General features: G+C 44.2%; 1 protein-coding gene across 2 annotated transcripts; it reads right to left on the bottom strand.

Moving 5' to 3' along the window:
- Positions 1–7,362: 7,362 nt before the first annotated feature.
- Positions 7,363–22,134, bottom strand: luzp1 (leucine zipper protein 1). Of its 2 annotated transcripts, none has more exons than XM_071528461.1 (6): positions 21,733–22,134; positions 19,235–21,515; positions 18,046–18,647; positions 17,649–17,828; positions 10,032–10,350; positions 7,363–9,299 (listed from the first exon to the last, which is right to left on the bottom strand). In XM_071528461.1, the coding sequence occupies exons 1-5, from the start codon at positions 21,862–21,864 to the stop codon at positions 10,075–10,077; spliced, it is 3,471 nt and encodes a 1,156-aa protein (XP_071384562.1). In that variant the 5' UTR covers positions 21,865–22,134; the 3' UTR covers positions 7,363–9,299; positions 10,032–10,074. The 2 variants fall into 2 exon arrangements, with proteins under 2 accessions (XP_071384562.1, XP_071384564.1); XM_071528463.1 differs by lacking the exon at positions 7,363–9,299 and adding an exon at positions 9,443–9,806.
- Positions 22,135–22,563: the final 429 nt, after the last annotated feature.

Here is a 22,563-nt window from a genome sequence, read left to right on the forward strand (position 1 = left end):
GAGAAGAGTGCAGACGCCACAGGTGTGGGGAGGAATGTACTCAAACACACACACACGCACAAGCATAAACACACACACCTACATTCTGTTCTGCATAATCTGGACATCATCCATGAGTATGAAATTAAAGATAGATCCAGGAATGATCAAGTCACTGCCCCATGGTTTGAACTGGCTTTAATATATCTGACAATCTGAAATGTAACTGTGTAAGGGGGTAACTCTGTTGCATGTATTTAACACAATAATTAAGCAGTTTTTAAATCTGTAGCTCCTAAAATATATCTCTTTGGATATATTCATTCACAGTCACATTGCTCTCACGTTTTCCCACACAACCTGTTATAGGCAGTGAAGCCTATTTCTCTTTCTCTCACTCTGCCAGCCTCCTCATCCTCCTCCACTTGCATAGATTTTCCTGGGGTGTGACTGAGTCATTTCCATGGTTGACTTCACACCACTAATTCAGGTCAGGCATCAGCACTGAGGCTCATGAGTACCAGGGTCCAAGCAGGCACCAGTGTTAGGCAGCACCTCCCTGCATATGAATTTAGGACAGATTAAACCACACAGGCAGGAGACAGCGTTAACCCCTGAGACTCTTCCACACACAGCATCACTGCGCTGTACAAAAGTGATTCTCAACCATTTTGGCTCGTGATCCTCTTAAAAAAAACCCCAAAACAAATCATACTCTAGACCCTCTTTTGCAGGTGTGCCCAATGGTGAACTTTTACATCAAATGATTTTTATGATCCCATTTCCCTTTTTACTTCATTAATTAGCAGAAGAAGCCCTGAGGCTGCATGTATTCATGATTTGAAATGTGATAATATTGTCAAATGTATCATCTTGCAACGCTAAAATCATTTTGCAATCCTATCGAGGGTCCCAATGCAAAGTTTATTTTGAGGAAGTTGAGTCACACTGTGTGCTGATCTGGTGACATCAGGTGGAAATAAACAGAGCAGGGTGTGTGTGTGTGTGTGTGTGTGTGTGTGTGTGTGTGTATGAGTGTGAGAAAGGGAGAGATCTGAACCAGTGTGGCATGTGTGAGAATAGTTAGGCTCTCCTCATGTGGAATGCACTGCAAAAAAAATAATCTTATGAAGTGATTTAATCTTGTATTAAGTCTTTTTTGTTTCAAGTGTATTTTTCTCTGCACCAGTAGCAAAATGTTGTCACCTAATGGAAAAAGAAGTCTTGCAAGTTGATTTGCTGTGAAATTATCTCACCTTATTAGCAGATTTTTCAATTGTTTTAATGGGGCTCTAATAGAGCAATTCCAATTTTCCTCTATTTGTATACATATATGATCAAATAATTATAAATATTGTTCAAATTTGATCCTGAGCCATAGTATATTTGAAAACAAAATCATAAAAACTGAGTAATATGGGACCTTTAAAAGGGAAAATCCAGCTCTGTTAAAAACACCTGTTGGTAATGTACCTTGAAATTCTGAGTCCATTTTATGGTTTGTTTTTTCTTGTTCTCATGGATAACTGGCCAAATGTAGACAACATGACACAACAGTGAAATATTTCCAGCACCACTTCAATGAAATATTCCTATCGCTCTCTCCACCCACACAAAACCCTACACCACCTACACCTTGTCCAAAGGCATTTTGGAAAATGTAGAGGAGGCAGTTTGATGGAAAGTGAGTACACCAAAAAAGTTAATTACAATACTTCATCACAAAATAACTGCTGGTTTGCATTGAATGTCACAGATAAGAGTGTAAGAGTATCTGAGGGTGGGGAAAAAAATATTTTAAGAGTCAGCACTAGATTAAATTATTTTAGATGGACATTTTTCAGGTAGTGTGAAGTGTGTGGCCTGTGAATGCTGAATGCACCGTTGTAATAAAGGCTCATCTGCACAGTGGAGGACCAGGACCCTTCACACAGCGAGGCTTAGCTGTTTAACAGAAAGGTGTGGGCGCTGACTTTGCATTCCACAACAGCTTGTGGTTTTCCTCCTCGTACCTGACCAATTTGCCTCATCTGTCTGCGTGCTTATTTTGCATGCTGTCAGTTGCAGTTCTCTCTCTTCTGTACATGCCTGTGGATTGGAGAAAGTCTAGAGACACACACACACACACACACACACACACACACACACACACACACACACACACACACACACACACACACACACACACACACACACACACACACACACACACACACACACACACACACACACACACACACACACACACACACACACACACACACACACACACACACACACACACACACACACACACACACACACACACACACAGGGTGTACCACTACGAAATCAAAACTTGCTGAGCTTGTTCAGCTAAAGAGATGAAAGCAGTGAACTTTCTAAACGGGTGAATTTCCACACGAGAACAGCCAGGCACACACACATAACACACACAGATTTCCAACATGAAGACGTGTTACAAACAGGTTGGTTTTTATTTTTATTGGAATACATAGTCCGCTGTACAGTTGGCAGCTTCAAGAGACCTACATGCAGAGTGCGCCAGCCACAGTAAGGTTAAAACATGCACAATGTATTAAGTCTAAAACAGAAAAACAGCATCCCCACGCAGTCCGCCTCGCATCGCTGACACACTGAGAAGCTTGGAGCAGCAGCGCTCGTTACAACAACAATAATAAATCATAAAACCCTTTTAATCTGATTTCATTACATACATTTTCGTGTTTGACACCGCTGTCTGTCTGTCTTCCTCTTCTGCAGACATAATCCATTTATAAACACACAGCAATATAAAAAAAACAGTTCCAACTCCTGGGTTTGATTGTATAGGCCTGAAATTCTTGTGTCTCTGTGCATGTAATGTCTGTGTGTGTGTGTGTGTGTGTGTGTGTAAGAGAGAGAGGAGATCCAGTTTTACATAAGTATATGTATTTTTTTATTCCTATTTATGTGTGTGTGTGTGTGTGTGTGTGTGTGTGAGTGAGTGTCTGTGCATCGGAGGGCCTGCACACTTCTTTCTTTGGCAGCACTTACAAACATACAGCACACAAGATGCAGAAACCCTGAATTTATGAGCGAGGGAGAACGGGGCAGCGGAGACCCTGGAACACAGAGCGGCTCCCGATAAAACAGGACAACACATGGTGAACCACTCAGCACTGCAGACCTGCTCAGCTCTGATAAAACGCACATAGCTCTCATTCTTCAATGACTATGACACAACCCTGGCCCCTCTTTCTCTCTCTCTCTCTCTCTCTCGCTCTCATAAACGGTCTCTCTCTCTGATCCATGGCGTATCATCATGTCTCCAGGTCGTGAGAAATGTCTTGCATTAAAACAACGAACACAAAATACAGGAAAAAGTACTCTCCAGGAGTGTAATAACAACGAGGAAGATGCATTATCTTGCAAAAAATATCATTCTTAAAATCAAAAAAGGACAAATACTTAATATATTTCAATAATAAGGCCCACTTTACAAAATTACAAGATTTTCCTTAAATAAAATCTATCCGATATAGCTTCCAAAATAAGACATCTTTTGTTTAACAAAGAAAAAAAACATACATAAGCAGAAAACAAAAAAAAGAAAACCCTCAAATTGAATATTTCCCCTTTATTTCAGTAATAATAGTCTTAGAGACAGGGTATCCATCTGGGGAAACATTGGCTCCGTCTCCATCTGTAAACTGGAAATACTGTGGAATGATTTTGGCACAATGTTAGAAGGCTGAGACAGAGGCAATAGGGCAACAAATAGGGTGCCATGCCTCCAGAAATATTCAAAACGTTGTTCATTTACTGAGTCCACGTGATTCCTTTCTCAATCTGACGAGATGATTTTCTAAACAGTTACTCTAAGCAACTTTTCTTAGATAAAATTCAATTTGGCCGGTGCAAAAACACAATTACCTAACTCACTAACATCTCTGACTATGGTACATTCAGCGAACAACTACTGAAAATAGACTTGGAGTACAATTTCGTGACACACAAGAAAAAAAAAAAAAGCAGGGCAACTTTTGACAAAGGGGACTAAGGGGGCATTACTTGTTTGAGGTCTTAAAGTTAAGTGCTGGTTAAGTGCAGATTACGGCCTACGCCACCCAATGACACCATGACCCTGGCGTTACAATGCAGGCCTTTGAGGACAAGCGCCAGCTCACTACCCGAGAGCCACTTCCGCCCAGCCACTCCGATCTCCACCAAGTACATTCTAGACTAACTTTATAAAGAGGGAAACAACAATGACTTGTAAGTAACGGATGTTTATACATACACCACCAGAAGTTCAGAGGATTTCTGTTAACTGTTTAGCTGGCGTCTTTGCTGTTCGACTTAACCGCCTCCTCTCCTCTCTTGTTGGAATTTTAAATCACATCATCCACAGCCATATCTTAAATAATCTGCTCCAACAGCAGCTATTATATTGATTATCTGAGCCAAGAAATGTTTTGCAACACCACCATCAGTCAAGGACAAAAGGAGCCAACAAAATCTGGAACGGCATCCAGTTGGGTCTTTATATAAGTCCTGAAACCTGTAATGTCGTCACTCGAGTCCCAGATGACCAGTCAGTACATTCCATCATGTCAACACTCTTTAACCATTAGAAGCAATGGATAAAACCTGTATTATGTGGGTAGTGGAATGCAGCCCAAAACACACAGACTACGCTCTCAACAGGATTCAACCAAGTTCACGTCAAGGCGTCCCGGCACACAGTGTCCACGGACGGAGTGGATGTATAGTACAGTTACCACAATAGTGTTAGTGTACTTTGGGGCCTGGTAAGGAAGAACGGCCGGCGTGCATAGCAGAGGATGGAGTTTCAGCTTTGCCCTTTAAAAAGCCCTGGCTTTCTTTGAAGCCCGTCTCCGGGAGGGGAAACCCTCCAACGCACATAAAACCTACAGTTTCCGACAGCTGGGCTCTTCCTGGGACCCCGAGTCTGACGGGGGTGGGGTGGCGGGAGGGGAGGTGGGGGTCATGGGGGAGTCTTTTAGATGTGGTGTTAGTAGAGTAGAAGGTGAGGAAGGTAGTAGAGGCTGTATGGTGGGAAGAGGAGGGCAGGAACAGAAGAGAGACAGAGGATTTGAGGAGAAATGAAGGGGCGACAGTTGGAGCGAGGGGGAAACTAGGATTGCCTGCGTGGAAGACTGCAGGATTTGGTGGGTGGAGGGCAACAGGTGAGGCAGGAGAAGTGTGGGTGGGGGAAGATGTGTGCTAGTAAAACAGGATAAGGTGTGAGGAGGTGTCAGGACTTGCATCACCAGGGTGCTATATGAGCCCAAGCCAGGGTGATGTCAGCCTCTAAAAAAGAAAAATTCCCAGCTCCACATGCCACTCTGCCAAACTCTGAAAAACACGTGCGTGCATGATGCACATAGACATGCGCACAAACAGGCACACACACATTTGTCATTCAGCACCTTCTCACCATTCTGGGCCATCTACAGCAGCTAATGACACTCCAGTTCACATGCCAAGCTTTAAACGAGAGTCCTCACTGACATATTAATAACAACATTGCATAGAAACACACTGATGGACAACAGCCACGTGCATTTCTGGCAGGGCAAGCACTGGTGGAACTGGACACTTGATCTCCTCCTGTTTTAATCATCTAAAGCGGACCTCACTGCCAAGCTGTCCATCTTCCTCTCTCCTGTATTTAGAAGCACTGAGTCAAGAAGAAGAGACAGGATTAGATGCAGGACTGACCTCTGACCTTTCAGCTACCCAGGGGGCCGTCCATCACTATCTGGTGACGGCCCTCTGGCCGTCAATAAAACCTCTCTCTGAACCAGCAACACATATCACTGCTGTGAAGAATCAAGGCATTCCTCAAGGAAACAAGGGTCCAAGGAAGATGTGGAGAAAGGAATTGAGAAGGAGAGGAAGAGGGGAGGGAGAGAGCACTGTAACACTTGGCTTTTCCAAAATACTAAAATGAAGATTGGAAAAAGTTGAAAAGATGAGTTGGGAAAGGAAAGAGATGGCATTTCTCTCAGTAAATGAGAAAAGTGGTGGTAGCAACAATAACAGGGAAAGCTTTCCAAAGGAAAGCAGAGTAAAAGGACCATGTGATCATCAAGTCTTGGCTAAGAGCTCCGCACAGTGTGGTTGTTCTGTTTTTGCTCTGAACACATAATATCATAAAGCCAGCAGTAGCCATGAAAAGGCCACATGGCAACACTAAGACTTTCTGAAGCTGCGCTGCACCCTGGGACTCTGACAGACAGATCCAAAGGACATAACTGTTTGGGCGGTGCGGTCTACATTCTTTTAAGGGGTCCTTTGAAGTTGGGTTAGAAAAAAAAATAGAATTTTCTCAGGGAGCTTTTTTTTTTTTTAAAAACGTTCTTCACTTGAATCAAAATACTTTAACAATCTTCCATTCAACAATATAACGTTTAAAAAAAAAAATCAAACTTTACAATCAATATTCATATCATTTGTCCATACAGCAAGTGGAGGAATATAGTGTGACTGGAATACTACTGACTTTGTTGGGACAATCCACCCCCTCCTACCTCAAGGCACCAATGTTCATAGATATTTCTAGAAAGGGGCAAAAGGAGAGTAACGACGACAACATGAACGATTAGTGACAGAATATAAAAATGTACATATTGAAGGGAAACGAACCAGTGAGTTTGGACTTAGCGGCCTAGTCGCTATACAGGCATCCCTTCCTATCATGACAGAGATAATGAAGTACTGCATGACAACTCTGAGATAGTTACAGACATTGCATGGGTGGAGAGTTTATTGATTGCATATAATGACTATTTCCTGCTTGCACAAACAGTAAACTGTCAAAGCTACAGGACTGTCACAGGCTGGGGTCCTGTCACCAAGCTGATTCTTCACGATAAAAGAACATGTATATTTATATATATATATCTATATATGGAAACTAATAAATATTACAGCTAGATGGTATGGTGCAAAAAGGTGGCTGGTAGAATACAGGAGAACTGAGAAATGTAACAGGTCATTCCCACCAGAGTCTGACACAACAGCATTGAAATCCATGACAGCAGAGGAACAAGATGGAGATCGGGTTTCAAAAGACACAAGTTCTTCATCAGATCCCACGTCTCCCAAAATGTCACAGTTATGGTCACGGTGCACTGTCTCCCTTTTAGGAGATTTAGGAGATGGAGAAAGCGATGGTACTGGATTGGTTCTGTTTTCCATTGGCAAATATCAAGCCGTCAAGCAACAGGCCATTCTAAGCTGCATTCCAAAAGCAACATGGCATCCCATCTCATCATACAACAGGTTTTGGTTGGGAGATCAAAGTTCACATTGCCCATGGTATTACAGTGGATCTTGTGTGTCAGACATGAAAGCCAGCAGGAGCCTGTGTAACTTTACAGAACAATCAGACAAAGTTCAGCAATGTAGAAGAGGTTTCTGTCACAGAGACGCACCAGATTTCTATCTTCACGTTTATAAACATTTTACCTCAATGAATACATCCCATTTGATACTGGCCAATGATTAAATCTGTGTTTCTATGGCACCCCCATGGTTACTATGGCCCCAGCCAATGAGAGACAAGAGATACTCCTCCAGCCCACCAACCAGAAGTTCAGATTTGATATTGTAACAAAATAATACACCTCTATAGAAATAAAAAAAGGAGAGAAGTTTTGCGACGATTCGCACGGCGAACCCAGTCACACACAAGCTGGACTGACAGTTCCTTGTGGTTGGAGGTACAATACCCAAGTCCAACCAAACCAAACTTGTATCTTCCTATGACTGGCTGGCGTGTATATTTACAGCAGTGCTGAAAATACGTCCGCCTTGCCACGCCAAGTTTGCTGGTACTCCAAGTTCCAATATTCAGTTGAAACAAAAACTCCATTTTGCTATTGCTCTCTCAAACTGCATGAAGGAGGACAGTTGCAACCACTGCAAAACAAAGCACCATGGAAACTGTAGCATGGTTTGAGGTGATAAACAACCCCCCTCCCCCAACCCCTTTTTTTTTTTAAATATGCACATTGCAATCCATTGTAGAGTGCAAACATCAGTTTTCTTGTTTTGATATGGTTAAGTAGAAGGGGAAAGGATGGTGCACAACAGGAAGCAAATTACTAAGACTCAAAATAATTGGTGAAAATGGCATAAAGCATAAATAAGGTAATGGGTCTACCAGATATAATGTGTGTGTGTGTGTCTGTGTGTGTGTGTGTGTGTGTGTGTGTGTGTGCGTCCTCCTAAAATGAGGCCAACCAGTCATCCTTAAAGCAGAGTGCATGCTGAGTTACAATTCTCCAAGTGCTCTTCATTTATTACTTACAAACATGCAAATGCTCTCTACACATTAAATCCAGTTTGAGGTCACTGCATGCCAAAAAGTGGTGACATATGGGCTGAAATTGAATCTCAAGATTAAACATGTGTGTGCACGTGTTTGCGTCTTTGTGTGTGCATGCATATATGTATGTGTGTGTTTGGGGGTGTGTGTCTGATTGTGAGAAAAAAGGAAACCCTAGAAATAACGGCTGGTATTGTCATCTAAGCATATGCGAATGCAGAAAGAAAATGTTAATATCATGACACACGGCTGCAATGTGGGTAATTTGCTTCCTGTTTTTGGTCACAGTTAAGGTACAAATCCTTTAGTTTGTGAAGAATTTTGCATGAAGTTCCAACCCTGCGAGGAGAAGACACATCTTCCACATCCATCGGGGGTCGTTTCAGTAATAAAAAGTTGTTGAAATTGTGGCGTGAGCTCAAGGGGAAAGCGACATACTTCCAAAACTCCACTGGGGTCGCGGTCATGGTCCTCTCAGAAAGGCATCCTAAGCGTCTCTCTCTCTCTCTCTCTCTCTCTCTCTCTTTCTCTCTTGCTCTACCTCCCTTTAAACCCTGGCACAAAGGAGAATCTCCAGCCATCCCCAGCATGCCAGCCTCTCCCTTGTCAAGTCTCGGGATTACACTATAATACATCCAACACAAGAAGCAGAAGAGGATACATGGGCTGGTGAGGCGACCTCCAAAACACCGCGGAGGCACTGGACTCTCTTGTCTGTGTTTATGCCTCTTCCGGGACGGGGGAAGGTTCCGGAGAGGAAGGGGCTGTCCGCGTCTCAGCGTACGCTCAGGGTCAGAGTGAGGATGTCGAGTCAGTGGTTTGTTGTTCTGTATGGCTGCAACTGCTATTTTTCTTTTCTTTGCGCGTTATAAAAGCAGCAGATGTTGTCTGATGGAGATAGGTGGTAACAGATGTAGCCACTGGTTGATGGGAGACTGGGGTTTGGCCCTCCGTGTACAGTTGAGAGATTAATGGAGTGCTGTGAAAAAAACAAAAGAAAAAAAACAAAAGAAAAAGCTCTTATTATTCTTAATATTCTTTTCAGTGGTGACATATAATCAAACTGATCATCATTGTTGGTATTTTATCATAATGATACATCTTCAAGAGCATGCTTTTTCCATGTTTTTTTTGACAATATTTTATTGATCCCTGAAGAGAAAGAGTGCAGGCTCAGCTATAAAGCAGCAACTCTGCAGCTGGTAGGGCTTCAGTGTCTTGCTCATGGACACTTCAGCAGGGCGGACGCTTGCCGTTACGGGGATTGAACCCGAAACTCCCTACACCACCCTGTTGCCGCAACCATGATGAATGTACTATACCCAGTGTGTTACATCTCAGCTCTGCTCAGCTTGATACAGCTAGTTTGGTGTGAAACCCCCCTAAGAGATGTGACATGATTGCAGTAGGAGTAATTAACATAATTTTCCTTTAATTAGAGCTCAGAGGAGTTTCAGTCTGGTCAGGAGGCGGCCCTTCTCTCACTCTAGAGATGAGATGAGATGAGATGAGATGAGATGAGATGAGATGAGATGAGATGAGATGAGATGAGATGAGATGAGATGAGATGAGATGAGATGAGATGAGATGAGATGAGATGAGATGAGATGAGATGAGATGAGATGAGATGAGATGAGAAGAGAAGTGAAGAGAAGAGAAGAGAAGAGAAGAGAAGAGAAGTGAAGAGAGTTGAAAAGCTGCTCTCTCCTACCTGTTCTCGATGCTGTGGATGTCCTGCTCAGCCCAGGCTCAGTCTAGTGTTCAGACTGACGGTGGCTCCATGGTCTGCTCCCCGCTCCGCTCCTCCCCTCGGCCCGAGCCCCTGACCCCTGACCCCTACTGGACCACTGCTCCCCTCTGGAGGAGGCCCCCGCTGTCTTGGACGCCCGGTCGTAGGAGCTTCCCAGGTGGTGTGAGTCGCTGCCGGGTGCCTGCCGTCTCCAAGAGGCCGGGCTGTGGCTGGGGTAGGGACTGGGGTTGGGACTGGGGTTGGGACTGGGGTTGGGACTGGGCTCCATGATGTCAGCAGCCTGGAACAGTCAGAGAAAGGAGATAAAGAAAATACTTGGTGAAAAGATGCTGAATTAAAACCACTGAAAAGATGCTGAATTAAAACCACTGCCCATAATCTGAACCTGGCAGCTCCAGCAATTCTTTGCTTGATAAGTGGGGATTGGGTTGGCAGCAGCTTGGTCATAATAGAAACAAAAACACATTAAAATAGAGGTCAGATTATTCAATTAATGCCACATTGTGTAGTTTTATATAAGAGCCCAGGGCATTTTGTTTGGGTAGTGTGGGGCCTTGTTTAGTCCAGCAGTGTATTATTTGGGTATTAGATACATGCTGTTTATGTTAACTGGTGTGTGACAAGGAAAATCTGCCATGTGGATTTCTGCCAGGGGAAAAATTCCCAACCAAAAACCCCAAACATACCCCAAGCTGAGAGATTTATAATTTGGTGGACTGACTAGAAAACAAACCCCAAGTTACTAGTCTGTGGAGGCTACAGCGGCACGTCCCCTCACATAACCTCAGTGACCCTGCTGTAGGAAAGCGAGAGTTAGATGACGATGCAGTTCCTAAACACACAGAAACAGCACCCCGCTCCTGTAATTTCAGCTTTAAAAAAGCACCATAATTAGTGACATTTGGTGGGTTGGAGTTGGCTTCTGATGGCAGTTTTAGAACGCATTCTCGCTAATTGGCTTTAATGGAGCCCTGCTGGACTGCCTTTCTTGGTCTCCCGGGGCAACAGACAGGAAATCAGTCACCAGCCAACGCTGCCAAATAGGCGTGGTCAATGTGGTCACTTCCTGCTGTAGTCACCAGGGGGAGGAAACAGCAGAGCGGCACATTCTCCTTCTATGGTAAGCCACTGCTGAAGGACCAGGGGTTTTCACAAGGTTGCCATGTAATGTGCCTCCAGTGTTCCTGCTAGCCTGAACTGCAGGTTTGTTCATTGTTCAGTACACTTTAATGGACTTAAAATAAAAACATTAAATAAAATTACACAAGACAATAAAAAGTGTGGCATCTATTGAAGGAGATTTCAGGTTTCTCCTTTGTCCAGAACAAAAAAGCTTGAAAATGAGTGTAATGTACTATACAACCAAACAGTTCCTAAAATGTAAGTGGCTTCTGTAAAAGTAAAGCTTAAAAAGATTTTTCTTCCAAGTTGTTCTGTGTGAGCGATGGAGAATTTTTTTCCCATGTTGCTGAATGTTAATTTGAGAAAATATTTGGGCTGTCAGCCTGTAATGAATGCTGTTAAGTAGGTTGATGTGCCAGATTGTGCTGCCGTCATCACAGACCTGCTCCTGTTCACAACGCATTGGAATGCCTTCTGATTGGAAAGCTGGTATTTAAAGGAAGTCATAATCAGAAGCAATAAATCATCTCTGGCAACTCAGGATGACAAGCCAACAATATGAAAACAAAAAAGTTGGGTGGAGAAAACTAGTGCTCCTATCTTATTATTATCATATCTTTTGCTAAGCACTTATGTGTCAAGAGAACAGGATAGTCTCCTGTTCTGAGATAATAAACTGTGTTTTAGGCTTTGTGTTCAGATTCTTAATCTCTACAAATCCTTTAGTCAGCTCTTATCTGTCAACCCTGTCTCATGCTCTCTTGAGTTTTCAGAGAAAAATAGCTTTAATTCTGCGAGAAATTTTCAACACCGTGCTTTTGAATTCACCCTAAAAAAACAAACAGCACAAGGCAGCCGTGAAAACATTCTGCTTTGTAATACAGAATCAGATATAGCAGATATAAGAAATAACACAACTAGCATATCACAGGTTCTGCAGAACAAATTATATCCCTGCTTTAAATCCGTCTCCCCTTGGTTTCATTCCCAATTTCGAAGAATGATGTTGCCTTGTCAAACCAAACTCTAAATCACCTCTCCGGCACGACAATGATCATGACACCCAAGTCGAAACATTTCAGAAAAGGTTTAACTCATACTACTTATTGAAATTTCTGTTAGAAGCATTTGATGTATCTTTAATGGTTACAACACACTTTATGGAAAGCCATTCTTCAATCAGCTTTTTTCACAGGCCATTTGTACGGTATCTGTTGTCTGATGTTCTAACCTCCTACTGACAACTCAACGCCACTCCATCCAGCTTCAGCTACTGCTCAGATCGTTTTTCCAGAGGCCTTTTTCTGTGCGGGTCATGTCAGGCGAACGGTGAATATAAGTACAGTCCTGATCCCACATTTCACCTTGTTGCCACTGGTTTTCAACTCAACAAAGGATGTTTTGGTATCTCGCTCATCGGCCATATCGGCCCCGCTGTCCTCAGCCAAACATAAGTTCACGGGCCATTCATTTACAGCCTGAGGTTTCCTACTGCTACAGCGGGGAGGAAATACTACAATGCTGTTCTGTTCTGTACCCCGAGGTGTGGAGTGACTGCTACAGAAAGCGAGTACTCCCCATTTTAACACAGAACTGCTAGCCTTATTCATATCAGAATTGGACTTCAAGTGTGCTTTGGACCACATCCTATGTCCTCATTCCCCAGCACCGAATCTGCTCACCACACCCATTATCAGCACCTTAGAAATGTGTAGCATTTATCCCAGTTCAGGGAAACTAAAAGGTGGGAATCAAGGGCAAACAGTAGCCACTAAGGAAGACCATAATGATATGACCATGACCTTTCAATAGATCAAGAGGTGTCACTCACTCTCCCATAAGGGGCAGAACAAATGACAACCAAATAATTTATACATGAGGGTAAAAAAAGAAAGCTAATCAATAAGCTATCAGTTTACCTAGGTCGCTCTAGGGTACTTAAAGGAATTGGGAGTGTTGTCTCCTCCTAAATGACTATTGATCGAGAGCGCTTTTCTGGTCTAACTTGATTTTGGTCTGCGCTCCTCTCATCACTTGAGTTTACTGGGAAGCCTTTGACATGGACGGTTATAAACAGAAATGAAAGACAAGTCGATATGAGATTTTAATCTCTGAGCAATACTTCTAGCAAAAACAAACACGCAGGTTCTTAGAATACACTGAGAATTTCCCTGTGCCCCCTGTGCATTTCCAGCAGTTTTTCCAACCTACCACTAATCCTTCAATCCTGCTATGCTCAAAGAGAATTGAGAATTTATGAGGAGTAACTTTCTAAGCACAATACCGCCATATTAATAGACAGGTGCAATAGTCTGACCCGATATTAACCGTCTAGCCCTGCGTGGTCTTAGCTAATAAATAACAGACTGCACCTTTAATAGATCAAGGGTCAGCCGCAGATAGACGAGTACAGATAACCGGTGAAAGAAACGTCAATGTGATGTTGGTTAATGATGACTAGCTACATTCCTCCTCTTTCAGATCCCGTGCCTCCATCGACAAGCTTGTAATAACACAGCTCACTTCTATCAACCTTTGACACTGCAATCACAGACTAATCTCTAACCTCCCATTGTCCTAACTACTGTTACATTTAACAAACCTCTTGGGAATAGAGATTGTTCGGACCACTGAAATGTATTTAAATTCCAAACCAAAGCTAATTGGAAGCGCTCCAAGACCAATTCTGATATGGACCACATTTTTTTTGCACTGTAGCAATTCTTTCTCATGATTCCTATCCGATGGACTGGCCCGTTCATAAATCTAAGGTTTGGATGAACAAGTACCCATTAACCAGGTTTAGGATATGTGCATAACAGAGTACACAATACATAATTGACAAAAGGAACTGAAGGAATAACAACAAGACAGGCAGCTCATCAGCTCACAGCTGGTTTACCACTTCAGAGCCAGCGCTGAGCCCAGTTCCTGAGAAATACTCCATAGTCCATCTCTAAGTAGGGCTATCAAGGGTGACTGATGAGGGACAGGGACAGGAAGGGGTTGAATAGGAGGCTAATGAACTAGACTGGGAGGGGAAGGACGGGAAGCTGGCCTGTGTGTGTGTGTGTGTGTGTGTAATTAATGCAGAGCCGGGGTCAAGGCCATGTGGTAGAATTGACTTGGGCAGTGACCCTGACAGAGCTCCTCAAATACATGACTTGAAATCACTTTGTTCGGGTCAGGGCTTGGATGACAAATGAAAGAGGGGGAAGGGCATTGACAGAAACAGAGACAGGGGGAGAGAGAGAGAGAGAGAGAGTGAGAGAGAGAGAGAGAGCGAGAGAGAGAAAGAGACAAAGGTGACAGTCCCCTATGGCTTTTCTACCAGTCCATAGTGGTGCTGAAGGGAGGTTTGAGGGTCAAGGCTCAGTGTTAGACTGATTTCATTAAGCCCATTGAAAACTAATGAGACAGAGGAGCCTTATATGCGTGCATGCTTGTGCATGTGTGTGTGTGTACATGTGTGTAATAAGGTAAAACCCAACAGCAATTACAGCTCTAAGGGCATGTTAGTCCTGGCTGGAGATGAGAGGCCCCAGCTTAAGGCGTGGGAGTCTGTATCCATTGTCTTTTCGTGTTATGACTGATGCATATTGGTGTGTGGCTGTGTGTCTATGAGAAATATGGAAATTCCATGAAATATGTGAAGGTTCAAACTTGTTACACGCATCAACCACCAATGTTGAAGATGGGAGGGAGGTGTAGCGGGAAGGACAACATGACCAGTGATCATCTGAGCCAGTGAGGGTTGCGTCAGTCAGCACCGCGGTGTGAAAAGGCTCAGAGTAACAGAACCCACGAAGCAGATAACTAGCCTCGACAATGAGCCGTTGAGCAGCGCAGCGCGGCTTTGTTGTAGAACACGACCGTGACCCCGTAACCCCCCCCGACGTCCAGGTCCTGAACTATCAATAACCCTCCATCAACTTCCAAAAGGAGGCCCCTGCATTCGCGCCTCAACCACAACAGCAACATAAACAACAACATTGTAGTGGGCCGGCCATGGGCGGAGGATTCGGGATGTGTTCATGCATGCTTATATACAAAAAACAAAGCAACAGCAAACATGTTGTCCACCACACATGATGTCACCAGTTGGGCCAATCTGTAGCAATTATAATCAAGCAGCAAACGCCCTCCCTCTAAATAGTATGTGTGCATGTATGTTTATGTAGTATAAAGTATATAGTATATGTAGTATAGGTGTATCTCAGTCTCTATCTAGACTTACTGTATGTAGTCTCCTTAGCCTACATACCAAGTTTGGTCTTGTTAAGTCAAAAAATGAAAAAGCATTGAGCTGTATCTTGTGAAAACTCCTTAGTACATCTTCAATAGCCGATTCTAGCTTGCTGTATGAATGCATGACAGAATAAACTAAACTATTGATATCTTTATTATCCAGAAGGAAAACACTATCAAAGATGATGGATGATAGTGTGTGTGTGTGTGTGTGTGTGTGTGTGTGTGTGTGTGTGTGTGTGTGTGTGTGTGTGTGTGTCTGAAATCAATCTTCAATCCCTGGTAATGTCCAGTTTATCTGCAGAGGAAAACACAGGGATCCTACCCAGAGGCCTCTAGTCCAGCCTAGTTTGTCAAACTGACAGACTGACATGTTGTTGTAGCAATGGAGCCCAGTTTGTTAGTGTTTCTACAACCATTTGACAGTGTGCTATACACCAATAGACAAGTAAGTTATTACTGTAGCTCATTTGTAATTTTCACCTCATCTTTCTGATGCCTTGTTTAACCTTTTTGCACTCAGTGAATAAAAAGAGTAGATATGCACACATGCACACACGTGAGCGCATACATGTGCGCGCACATGTACATGAAATTACAGGGCGCAATCTGGCATTTTGGTCAGAAATGAGTTATTCGTATAATGTAGGTCCACAATCAGGCTTTTACATGTGGATGAAGTTAGATGTTAGAGCGTTTTTGTGGATAAAACATTTTTACAAAGGTTTAATAGCATTTACCATGTTAAATGTGAAAAGTTAAACGCTAAAGTAAAAATATCTCAAAACTACTAATTGCAGATGAAACCACATAATTCCAAGTTCGTGGCACACATGCACACTGGTACATGTACATGCTTGCATACAGGAATGTGCACGCACGTGGATGCACGCGCGCACACACACACACACACACACACAAGCTCCATGGAGGTGAGCCTTTGAACAACCATCTTCGGTTATGTGTGCGTAGAATAGCAATGCAGCCTGGCAGGGGCACAGACGGTAAATGTGCTGGCATACTTAAATACAAGCAAGCTATTTTCTTCTCCTTGAGGTTTTCCTAACCTTCTTTTCCCCCTGTTGAGGTCTTTTTCATTTCCATCCTCCCTCTTTTTTGTCCCACCCTTTTCTCTTTGTGCTTACTAGGGCAGCAGGAGTGGGGCCTACAGAACTGCTGTGCTAAGCTTGAAGTCCCAGGGCCTGGCGTCAGGGAAAAATACAAGCTGAGCTCTCATGCAAAGTGGACACACCAGGAGCTAAACCCTGTGGTTGTGCTTTCTGGACTCTTATCTTCAAGACAAAACTATTTGCACAGTGGAACCGATAATACCTACAATTGTACAGCAATTTTTATCTGGCAGAGTACTTTGAAAGTTAGGTGTGAGGCACAAGCTCAGGCACACTTCTGTTTGGTGCCAAACATGTTCAAGAGACTTACCATAAAAACAGGCACAAGAAACCCCCAATTTAACTTCCTGACCACTTTTTTTCTAAGAAGGGAGGAATGAAACTTTAAGTAAATTTGTTTAAAGAATACAAATTATCCTCTCTTGTGTCCAACCTCCAGATGTGATGAATTTGACATCCAGTGTAAACAAAATCCTATGAAAATATACGTTCAACACCAATACTAAGAAATATTTGTCATACTAATGGAGCCAAACACTCCATGTATCCTCCCTTGCCAAGTATCAATGATGACCAGACACGTCTTGGACAGTAGAAGCTATTGGAAGAAGATGGAAAAAGAACAGAAACTTTCCCTATTAGCTTCTGTTGATGCTTTCTTTGAGGGAGAATTTTTCATTCCTCATCCTTAACAGACTGAATATTCCAAGCGTGTGAAATCCCCAGCAAAATGCTGCCAAACCTTGACACCGTTTTCAACTTTCTACTGTCTGAAGATAAATAAAGAATCAAATGTTTCATCTTCAAAGTCAGATAAGAACACTTCAGGGAAAAAAATTTACACAAATGTTTTCCCTTTACAGTGTCAAATTGTTTAAGTTATCTTAAGATACAAGTTATTTGAGATAGTGCTATCTACTTTCCCATCTTCTTTCCCATCTTCTTTCCACTTAAACTGCTTGTTGCATCAATCATTTGTGTTAAAATTATATCTAGTTGCTTCATCTGAAATAAACAAGTCCTAAAAGACATTTATAAGAGACTAAACAGTGTAAAAACCTAAAGTGGTTTGTCCTACCATGAGCTGTTGTGTGTATGAGCGGCCCCAGGACTGAGAGGAGACAGGCTCGTGGGGTATGGTCTTTCCCAGGCCCCCTGCCTCCATGGTGGGAGACTGGGAGCGCTTGCCCCGGCGGACCCCCGGTTCCTGGACGTCTCTGGTGCTAGTAACCACACTATTGATCCTACGCATGTATACCTGGGACAGTCACAGGGAGCAACAGAAAGAGCAACATAATGCAGTCATAAAGTAATTAGGGTAGTTCATTCCTTCTCTCCTCCCCTTATTGACTCAATTTTACTAATTTAGTCCATATTTGTTTGATACTATTCTTTCATAGTTGTGTTTCATTCTTGTCTTGTCATTTCTTCAAGCAAGTTATGCATTCCTTTCATCTATTCAGTCATTCCCTTACCTCTGCAGGGGATGGCTTGGCTCCTTTCTGTGCTGCAGCATTCCCACCAGGTCCTGCTCCGCTGTTTACCATTTCCTCTGTGTCGAGTACGGTGGTCGCCCGGTAGGCCCTCCATGTGGTCGAGGCTTCTGCCTCATCTTCTGACCCGCCATCCATCATCATCATCCTGGGACCCCCTCTTCCTCGACCGCCCGTCTCATCCACTGACGCAGGGCCCCGGTTCCTCCAGGTGCTTCTCACGGTCACATTCCTCATCTCTGGTAAACTGTCTTCGTGGGAGTGCTGTGTGCTGTGTCTCTGGCTTCTCCAGCTGGTGACCGTGGTGGTGCTACTGCTGCTGCTCTCGAAGCCCGACTCTGTGTCGTTGAAGTCTGCGGAGGTGGTGTCAGGGGACCGGAGGCTGAAGTTGCTGCGTTGGGAGCACAGGTGGCTGGTGGTGGTCTCCACTCTAGAGGAGTCATGCAGGCTGGACCCTGATGAGGGGTCGTCCTGGTCTTCTGCCCCACAGTCCTGGTCCTGGCAAGGCCGCAGGGCGATCTCACTCTTGGGGATGGAGATCTCATACGGGACGGAGATGCTGCCACGGTGCTCACTGCTGGGACCTGGCAATAACCAAAATCAAATCAAATATTTTCCAGGCATTTCAAGGGAGCAACAATGCAGTGTCTATCATAACATCAAATCAAAATCTATTCGTACAGCACTTCATGGTTAGTCCTTAAACCACATCTGACAAAAAGTTTGTGGCAAAAACTTTTTTAGTCCAGTACCTAAAACTAAGCTACTTAGGTAGAACATGTGGATTGTTGAGAATAGAGTATCCCTTGAAGGTCTACTCTTATTATATAGAAATTTTATTTAATTGTGATGGGTCCAGTACAGATTGCAAAAAGCAGCCAAATAGGGTTTCTTTTTTTAGTATAGTATAGATACCATCCTTTATATAAAGTGTCTTGTGTGGTGCTAACATGCATATCTGTGAAAATGGAATATAGCTTTTGAAAGCTTTGTCTCATGGTTAACTGAAAACTATACTTTGCAAAGCAACGCATTGAGAAGGCTAACTATAATGCAATACCAAGTACGGGAACATAATTACTAACAGATGCAACATAAGTTCTTGTATATCTTTGAAAAATGAATCCGCTGCTCTACCAATTAATGTATGCAAAAGTGAAAAACAAGCTACCTATAAGGATGTTGCTGGTGGAGGTGTGGCGTTCTTTGATGGCCGTGGGTTCACTGGACACACTGCTGCTGCGGCTGCTGGTTCTGGAAGAGCTTGGGTCGTTGGGATAGATGGTTATACTACTGGTCATCTTACTAGTGGTGGTCACGACTGGTTTGGTGGAGATTTTGGGTTTGCCATTAGTAGCTAAAGGTTCTGACATCATCACTTCCTTCCTGTCAATCTCGACGATGGCAGGCTTGATGACAGCTTTTGACCTCAGCGCTTCGCGTGGGCTGCACACTCGCCGGATCTCGATCCCTGACGGAGTATGTGTGGGCTCCTGGGGGCCTCCCTCAGCTAACAGTGATCTGCTATGGAGCTCTTCATCAAACGAGCTCCTGGAGGAGGAACCCTCTGAATGCGAATCATGAACATGGGAGTATCTAGGATACTTGGGGGCTGCAGTCCTACTGCTTATAGTAGCAGTAGTTACCTCAGTCACAGGTTCTGGTTCAGAGGGCCTCGACCCAGTAGATTCTGTTTCAGAGGCAGAGGAATGACCCTCTGACCCCTGGTCATTGGGCAACAGTGGAGTGACATGGGATCTGTAGGCTGAGTAGGATCCATTGGCTTTGGAGAGACTGGCGGTGGAGACGGGGACAGCGGCAGAATCCTGAACCTGGTCCAGACATTCCTGATCTGAGGCGGATGCTGTCTCCTTCTCTAGTGCGGAGATGCTGTTGACTTTACTGGAGCTCTCAGGTACAACATCAGAGTTGTTTGACTCGCTATCGCTACCAACGTACAATTTTGAAAACTTATCTACTCTGCTCTTTTTGCTATCCCCATCACTCTGTTTCTGAGCTGTCCTCCACGGCTTCTGGTCATTAGCTGCTGGAGGGTAGCGACTGAGGACAGACACTTTCTTGGCATCACTAGCAGATGCATTTACAGAGCTGTGAGTGGCTCCTCTAATCTTCTCCTCTGCTCCTCTTCCTGTGTCTCTTATTCCGTTATCAGATGCACTCGCAGTAGTTGTGGTTTTGGGTGTCCTCCTGCTCTTGTGAGCAGGACTGAGGGCTCTCCTGACAGACTTAGGAGAGCTCTCCTCCGAGTGGCTCAGCTCTTTGCTCCTCAGCTTGGTCTCCCTCTTGTGCTGAGGAGACAGCTCCCTGTTCCTGTGTTTGGGGGAGCTTGGCTCTGAGACAGCAGCAGCACTCCTGTATTTGGGCTTCTCTTGTCTGAAACCTCCCTTCACATTAATCTCTTCATTCTCAGCTTTGCCATTCTCCAGGACCTTAGCGGGGCTGTTGGGGCAAATGTTAGTGCTTCCATTGCCGTGTTTATCCGCATTACCAGTTCCATTTCCTCCAATTCCGCCATTTCCGCAGAGCTGCGTCCTGAGCTGTTCCACTTGCTCGCTGAGTTGGCGAGCCCGGTTCCGTTCCATCTGGAACTTGTCATGGAGTTCTCCGTTCTTGGACTCAGAGTTCTTCAGGTCCTCCTCCACTATCTCCAGCTGTTTGAGGCGGTTCTTCAGCCTCTCTACCTCCTGGGTCAACTCTTTCACTTTGTTGTCCTCCTCCTGTGGGCCTTCTAGGCTGTTCTTCTCATTCTCAGATTTGTTCCTGAGACCAATGTTGTCGTCGGCCAACTTCAGGTAGTCAAGGCTCTTTTTGCGCTTGCTGGTGAGGAGGCCCGTGCACGACAGCTCATCTTCAATTCGTGACCTCATGAAATCTGCACGACCGGGGTCCGCTGACATGCCGAGGCGATTCTTCTGGTGCTCCAGTTTTTCTGTCAGCTTCAGAATGATCTTCTCATCCTCCCTCTGTTTCTCTAGTAGCCTCTTACGTTCACTCACAAAGGTCTGGGTGAATCCTTTGAGTTTCTCCAGCTCCCCAGCTAAGGCCTGCTCTGCCCTGTCCAGCTTCGCCTCTGACCCCTCCACCTCCTTCAAACGGGCCTTGAGGGACTCCAACTCAGACGAGAGCTTCTTGGTCAAGTTCTTCTCCTCATTGAGGCTGAGACAGAGCTGGCTGCAGTCTGACTTACTCTTCCCAAAAGCCTCTTCCAGTTTCTCCAGTTCGGCCATCCTCCGCTGCAGACGTTCAATCTCTGCCTTCAGCTCCTTAGTAAGGCTCTCCTCTTCTTCCAGTTTCTCTCTCACTGTGCGGCAGAGGTCCTCGGCTTTGCGTACCTCCTCATCCTTGCCCTGGATCTTCAGTAGGCGTTTTCTCAGAGCCTCCACATCCCCAAGCAGGGAGGAGTTGCTGCCTTCTGCCTGGATGATCTTGTCCTGCAGAGGAGAGGAAGTTGTTTATTCAACAATTCATGAATGTACTCATCTATTTCTTTTCTCAAATTCCACCTCAATCCACTCAAGCGCTTCTGACACGCACAGACATATGTATGTGTGCATGCAGACACACACACACACAAACACACACACACATGCAGATGTAATAACAGTTGCATAAGCATCATTAAATTGTATACATGCTACAAGTACTGACCTGCAGGTCGAGCAGCTCATCCTCAGACTTCTGCAGCTTGTTGGTGGCCTCCTCCAGCTCATCCAGTCTTCGGCCTAGACTCTGTAGCTTGTGCCGCAGGTGGCGATTTGTCATGTCTTTGTGATCAGACATGGCTACACAGTTCTTTGTGTTTTATCTGTCTTATTCGTTTTTTTTTTAACCTGGGTGAAGTTATTTGATGACAATGTTTTGGGAGGTCCACATTTGTGTGGCAGTGATAGCAAGTCCTTTGGGTTCTGTTTAAATTATTTATGGAGGGCCAGGTGAGAAGTGTTTTCAGGTGGGGAAATGCTCCTTTCTCTCAGTGATCCCACTTCTCCGTTGTTGTTTTCTCTGGTTGTAGTTTTTAAGAGGCTGAGGTTCCCTCAGAGTGGTGTTCAGCAGGAGTATCTGTCATCTGTAGGAGGGAGAGAGGAAACAACAATTTATCATCCCTAACTTGTCAATGACAGCCCTTTGTATTCTCAAAGGAGTAAGCTCTTAATTTGCTGAGGGATTAGACAGAAAAATGACAATGAAAGAAATCTTAATCTTAACTGCAGTTGTATTGAATAAACTTTGCTGAGGTGTAAAAAGGCCTGAGAGAGAGAGCGAGCGACGAGAGAGAGAGAGAGAGAGAGAGAGAGAGAGAGAGAGAGAGAGAGAGAGAGAGAGAGAGAGAGAGAGAGAGAGAGAGAGAGAGAGAGAGGAGAGAGAGAGAGAGAGAGAGAGAGAGAGAGAGAGAGAGAGAGAGGTGATAGGAGTTAAACTACTGTAATTAACTGTTGACCACCATTGCATAAAAGTGACCAACAGCAGGATATTTTTTTC

Source organism: Centroberyx affinis, unplaced genomic scaffold (assembly GCF_046629955.1).
Source record: "Centroberyx affinis isolate AG114_WGS23_722 - 3 ecotype Tasmania unplaced genomic scaffold, CSIRO-AGI_Caff_v1 ptg001677l_1, whole genome shotgun sequence".
Lineage (NCBI taxonomy): Eukaryota > Metazoa > Chordata > Actinopteri > Beryciformes > Berycidae > Centroberyx > Centroberyx affinis.